This window comes from Fukomys damarensis, unplaced genomic scaffold (assembly GCF_012274545.1).
Source record: "Fukomys damarensis isolate Sample0158 unplaced genomic scaffold, DMR_v1.0_HiC HiC_scaffold_14, whole genome shotgun sequence".
NCBI classification, from domain to species: domain Eukaryota; kingdom Metazoa; phylum Chordata; class Mammalia; order Rodentia; family Bathyergidae; genus Fukomys; species Fukomys damarensis.
In genome coordinates this window covers 7,023,234-7,030,109 of record NW_022900926.1, presented here as the reverse complement: position 1 = coordinate 7,030,109, position 6,876 = coordinate 7,023,234, and the positions used below count along the sequence as shown (strand labels likewise).

At 42.1% G+C, this 6,876-nt stretch overlaps 1 protein-coding gene across 12 annotated transcripts in view; it reads right to left on the bottom strand.

The window, feature by feature from the left end:
- The window catches only part of Trmt11 (tRNA methyltransferase 11 homolog), a 196,279-nt gene that overhangs the window by 150,932 nt on the left and 38,471 nt on the right, over nt 1-6,876 (bottom strand). For 11 of the 12 annotated variants that reach the window (XM_033763216.1, XM_010625750.3, XM_019207694.2 and 8 more), the window contains one exon: nt 5,471-5,591. In XM_033763216.1, coding sequence (XP_033619107.1) covers nt 5,471-5,591 — 121 coding nt within the window. Of the gene's footprint in view, nt 1-3,281; nt 3,432-5,470; nt 5,592-6,876 lie in introns of those variants that run through there. The other variant, XM_033763215.1, reaches the window with a different exon arrangement.

Here is a 6,876-nt window from a genome sequence, read left to right as displayed (position 1 = left end):
ATATATATAGGAATTTACATGTGTATTCTTTCACTTTAATTTGGAAATAATTCCTCTTCTAGGTCACATTTTAAAATTCCACAATCCATGAAAAGAAAAATGAATGCAAATGTATCTCCATTTAAATAAAGATCAGAAACAGGCAAAATTATTTTGCTTAGAAATGAATTCAATCATGGTAATACCACAAAGGAAAGCAGGAAATTACCAAAGCCACCTGCAAAAGGAGCCAGTTGTGGTCAAAAATGGCCACAAGAGGGCGCGTGTCTGGGGCCTGCCCGGCTCCCTAATCTTGACCTTGGTGCCACTGGAAGTACATGGACGCTCAGAGAGGAACAGAGAGGAAAGACGATACACACTGAATAAACCTAAAAAAGGTAATTCTAAGGTAAATAACACTATGAGGGGAAAAAGAAAAAACTCAAAGTGGAAAATCTGTCACACCTGCAAGGGTTATAAAAGCTCCAAAAGATTACAGTCACTGCACAATGAAATTTCCCTAAACTATTCCTACTTCAGAATCCCTGAATCCTACTTATAGTTTGCAATTCACCTATACCCAAGATTCTATTACGCTAAATTAAAAAAACAATCTTATTTATCTCTCCAAAACACAAACACTAGGCCTGGAGTCACTGCCCTCTCTGCCTTCAGGGACCTGCTTGCTCCTCAAATAAAACAGCCCCATCTAAATGGCCTCAGACGCACAGGTCCAGGGCTCTTGACTGCCTGCCTCCCAGCAGCTGGTGAGGACAGAGCTATGCTTTGGCTTGCTTACCAGAAATGAAGCTCTTCTGATTATCATCAAGGCAAAGTCCAGTTTGGCTGACAAAATCACTCAGGGGCAGAGGTAGAAAAGAAAAAGTTGATGACACTTGAAGTTTTAAACTCAAGAAAAAGTACCGTCAACAGCAAGAACAAATTCATCTGGAACCAAGTCGTTCACACGGACCCAGAAACAAACTGGAAGCATCACACTCAACACCAGCATCCTCCCCTCCCTGCTTCCAGGAGAATGTGCAAATAACTCAGGCCAAACCAAATTAACAGATGACGCACACGTGTTTCCTTCTGACTCCCTATGCACGCCACTTCTTAAAACACCTCTCTGCTGCTCTCACACAGATGAGTGTGTGACAGATGATACCGTGAGGCTATCAGGGCCTCAGTGGGCTTGTGTTCAATTACCGTGTTTGTACTTCACATCATTCCGACTTATCTTGCCCACCAACACGCATGGTATCACATACATCCTAGTATTCCATAATTTAAATAAGTCTTCCTAACCTTTTCCATAGCTCTATTCTAAGGAGAAATACGCACAGTCCTGGCAAGAGATGGGCCAGAATCAAAAAGTTTTCAACAGCAAAAGTCAATCAGAAGGAACGACCTACAAATCCAAATAGCCTCAGAACAAAACTGCGGCAACACTCGCCCTGAGTGAGGATAATGAAAACGGGCAAAGCATTATGTCAAGAAAGCACCCTCAATCGCTTCTCGGCCTTTTGGCTAAGATCAAGTGAAGAAAGCACCCTCATTTATGACTGGGAGCCCTAAACGGCACTCTAACACGTAACTCCATTCTCATGAAGACTAGTTTGTACCACTCAAGTCATCCATAAGCCATTGTCTCGGTGTGTTTCTCTTTTTCACTTAAAAAAGCATTGTTATAATGTTATTGGCTCTTTTTCCCTTTGCAGCTTCAAAATCTTATAATCTGTAGGCAAAATCCCCAATTTTGGACACACTCCATTCTCATTAATGCACCCATCGGCTTCATATTGCTGGATTCTAATTCAATCCAAAATAAAAAATTACAGAAACTTTCATCACCCACCAACGATCACCTTCCAACATCTTATTTTAAATCATCCCAACTGTACTTGGTGGCTATAAAATGATCACTGAGTTGCACAATATTAAAATTCTAGTCTAAATTAATATCTATATAACCTTAATTTCCCTACACTAGGAGCCAAGGATTTAGCTCATTGGTGCCACCGCCTGCCTCACAAGCGCAAGGAGTTCCATCCCAGGTACCATAAAGAGAAAAAAGTAAATTTCCCTATATGCAGTACTTCGCAAGTCACTATGAGTCTAAGGTAGCTGCCAGATAAACAAACCACAAAATAAATAAGACACATAATGGCCCATTTAATGCACCCATAATTGAAAACATTTTTTATATTTAAATATGTGTCTCTTGTAAACTGTGAAAGTTGCATGAATTTTTTAAACAGATCTCAAGTAATTCTTAAAAGGGTCTAATTTGGCTGCTCTTTTATCTGTCTAAATAGACTCTGATAGAGGAGGCTGAGCGACTACTGTTTTCAGTAAGTTTCACTGAAGAAATAACTATTCTGTGCACATTTTCATCGGCTCCCGGCTACTCTAGGGATCAGCGTTTTTATCTGATGGCTTTATAAGAAAGCTGTTCTACAGGAGAGTAACCACGGTGACCCAGGCACATGTAACAGCACCAAGCAGCGGCTGTATCAGAGGGAAAATGAGCTTTGGTAAAACACACCATTCTTGCCCACGACCACATGAACTTCAAAAATCGGACAAGAAAGATGCTGCTCAAGAATATGTACCATTCATTTACTTACCTTGCAATGCTGGGATTGAACCCAGGTCTTGATGGGCCTGGGACTTACCTGAGTGGTTCTCACCTTCCTTGTAAGTGCAAGGACCCGAGTTCAATCCCCGGTACCAAAAAAACAAAAACTTTAAATCAAAACTTCTGAACCCAGGTCTTGAACGCTGCAGGCAAACACTCCATCACTGATTTCCATCCTAACACCCATTACCCTTTAACCGTGGTATATTCTAAAAGTAGATATTTGTTTTGGCAGAGAGGCAACATGTGGGAAAAAGACATCAAATTTCAAGTACAGTTGGGCTCAATGGTGCACACCCGTCATCCCAGCACTTAAGGAGGCGAAGGCAGGAAGATCCCAAGTTCTACTTCCCTGTGGGCAACTGAGCAAGACTCTATCTCAAAAAATAAACAAAAATAAAAATAAAAACGGCTGGGGGTGTAGTTCAGTGGTAGGGCACCCACGGTCCATCGGTTCAATCCCCAACATGACACACACACACACACACACACACACAACAATATTTCTATATATATGTAGATAGATAGATCTCTGTATATCCCCGCCCAAGTACAAAGAGGCATTTCGGCCTCAATTCTGCCATTTACTATTTAAGAAAATGGGACAGACCTAGCTATGTCCCCACCTCTAAAATAAGGAAGACAATAAGATCAAATTGTCAACACTATTAATAAAGTGCTACTTTTCATTCACTCAGCATCCAGAATATATCAGTGGGAAATAATGACAAAAAAACTGGCTCTTCTTACCCGGCACCTTCACAATTCCAACATGGTTATCAAGAATTTTCTTGAAATTATCGACTAAAACCTACAGCAAATAAGGTAAAGATGCAAAATCTTATAAATGTCCATATACTTGGACAATTTTTTTATCATTTATATTTACATTGCAAAGGAGAAGATTGAGCAACTATAAGGACCCATCAAGGGGCCAAAACTTACTCTACAGTTAAACCTAACAAGTGACACATAAAAAATGAAGAGACTCAGTATACAAAACTGCAAACACCTAAAATTACCAGCAGCTCTTCGATGCCAAAATCAACAGCGCTGGACACATCTGAGAGTAATCTGTTAGATCCGTGTGAGGACTATTTGACAATTTTGTCAGCACTTGCTTTATAAAGGGTCGGGATCTTGCTGTAATTATACAAGCTCCTCTCCGGGGAAGTAGAAATGAAGAAGGTAGAAAATGAAGTACTGAATTAACAACCAAATATGACTCACTTATTACGACGAATAGTGAGCCCCAGACTGGTTAACGATATTATAAAGTAAAGGCATTTCTGAGCCGGGCGTGGTGGCGCACGCCTGTAATCCCAGCACTCTGGATGCTGAGGCAGGAGGATCGCTCTGAGTTCGAGACCAGCCTGGGCTACATAGTGAGTTCCAGGTCAGTCTGAACTACATAGTGAGACCCTATCTCAAAAAAATAAATCAATCAATCAAAAATAAATAAATAAAGTGAAGGACATTTCAAAATTAGCATTAGGTTTTTCCTTGTTTTGCTGTTGTTGTTGTTTTAATCAATTTCAAGAGGATAACAGTAGGATGCCAAGAGAAAAATGGACAAAACAACTCTGGCTTTAGAAGATAAAATAGCAAAGGAAATGTCCTGATTTATCATTTTAACATGCAAAAAAATTTTTTTCCAAAGTGCATCTTTTCCTCAGGGTTGAAATAGATTTGCTAGCAGAAATAAATTTGGAAACGAGGGCTGGGGTTATAGCTCAGGGGCAGAAGCCCCTGGACTGGAACCCCAGTACCACCAGAAAAACTGGAAAATAAACACTGGACTTTCGGAAGCAAAATATACTCAGGAGAAAGCAAATACGACGTGAGTCCAGGAAGGGTGTCCGGCTGTAAGGAAGCATCGGACTTTCCATGCAGCTTCACCGACTGCACAGTCTCCTCCCTCCTGCCTAGTTCCTCGCTGTGCTGCCTGTGTAGATCACACAGTACAGGATGATGCTCACGCCATTACTGTACCTTCTAACAGTACCGAGAGCTAAAATCACAAAACCTATGGGTCATATTTCTGCTTCTTGCCCTTACTTTTCACATATCCAACATGTAAATTGTTACTAATTCAAATAATTTCAACACCACCAGCCCAAGGGTATGGCATCTGAACATAAACTTCTAATATTTTTCTTTTAAAAACTACTCCACCCACTGTCATTTCAATCACGTCACACGCGCCCATACATCTGTGTAAAAAGACGCACACACATCCAACGGATCCTAATCAACTACGTGTCTGCAGGGACAGCTCAGTTTTCTGAAAAGCCGTGATCCTGGAGCCTGATTTACAGAGACTGAAAACCGCGACTATGGCTCGGTGACAACAATGAGCCACTAAGAAAGTCTGCGTGCGGAAGTGACGTCATAAACGCAGCATTTCAGAAAACTTCACTTAACAGATACGAACGAGGTGGAAAGGACGGAAAGCACTTGGCAGTCTGTGAGCATAAACCACATGTAGGGCATGACGGGCGAAGCAGAGGCAGCAAATGGAAACAGAGCAGAAAGACATAAGGAACGTGTGCAAAAGGCACTGCTCAGAGGTTCGTTTCCACCACCGTGAAAGACCTCAGGACGTGGGGACAGGGGATTCGGGAATGGCCTGACAGAATCCACCCACACTGCCCCCGGGGCTCCGCTGGCCCTCAGGTGGGCGAAGACAGACAGTGGGGCGCTCTGGGCCTCGGGCCAGGAATCTGCAGAGAGCTGGAGCCCCCTTAGGAGGAATTATTCACGGCACAGAGAGAAGAAAGGAACCTGGGCCCTAATAGAGGAAAGCTACTTTCTCCCCTAGATAAACTGCACAACCCTCAGGCAACTCACCTCAAATGTCTTCACCTTTTCCATTGTGATCAGGCGCCTTGATGTGTGGCTGGAAAGCTTCTGCTCACTGTTGCTGATGAGCCTCAGGCAAGGGTGACAGGGCACCATCTCCTCCGTGTACCTGAGGAAGGAGCGGCTGACGTTACGGACACTCACACACGGCCGCCTGGCTCCACCAGCCAGGGTCCCACAGAGGCTGACGGCCCACGGAATCCCTAGGTCTCCCACCTGTGTTTGAAAAGAACAGTGTTCTACTATTACCACATCCAAAATTTGGTTTAAGAAACTGGAGAGAGAGAGAGCAACAGACACAGACAAATGCACAGAAAGAGACAGAGGGAGAGAATACAAGTGTGTTTTATGAAGACTGCCCAACATTTGAACCACAAAAATACAACAAAAAGGTTCCAGCCCAAAGGATCCCACAAGAGCAGATGGGACAGACAGACTCTACAACAGCCCTGACGTCCAGGAGGGATGGATTCACCCAGAGGTTTCCTGGATTCCTCTAGTGTAAGGTCGTCTGTAGCACACGCTTTCTCCTATAAAATGAAGCGCCGCTGAGCATTTTCAATGCTATCCTGGGACCACTATTAAATTTGTAAATACAAGATACATAAACTAGGACTGAAGTAAGAACAGGTGACAGATATGGGGAAACAGCCGTGAAGCTGAATGTGGAACAAAACGCAGGGACTGCAAGGTACGGGATCTTTATTTTTCCTTTGCAATCTTTTTGCCTTTCGGAACAGCTTCTGTACATGTCTAATATGTGGCTGATCTGACCCCAAATGGCAATGGTGCTGACCAAGAACCGCAATTACAGCTGACTTCGCGTCCGTGACTGCCAGCAGAAGGAGTCTCCCGGACTGTTTCTCCGCTTCCTTCCTTAGCTTTCCAAGCCATGATGACTTCAGTCTGACCTCATCAAGCAATTCCTGAGTGTTCACCAGCCTTCTATACAGACAAGCTGCACTTCTTATAAAATTAGGTGAAAGCAAATTTGAATTTTCATACCAACCATCGATGAGAGGAAGGAATACTCTACAACACAGGTAAGGCTAAAATAAAAAATGGACACGGAGAGGAGAGAAGACAGAACTTTGACCTTCAGCGTACAAATAGCAAGAGCTGCTGTGCTTGAAACCGTGTTTGTCAACTTAATAATGTACCCCTTCTTAAAGCAGAAAAAAAATTCTTTTATTCCCTACAGGGATTGGCTTAAGTATTTTTACTAAAATGTAACTTAAAATCTTCAAATAAAAATAAGATATAAATTTCCTCATAACTATAAACCCAAAACAGATTCATGGATCAAATCTAATTAACAAAAATAATATGATTTTAAATAATACTTGGCCATAAATGATGGTAAAATTTTTTTTTTTTTTTTTTTTTTTTTTTTT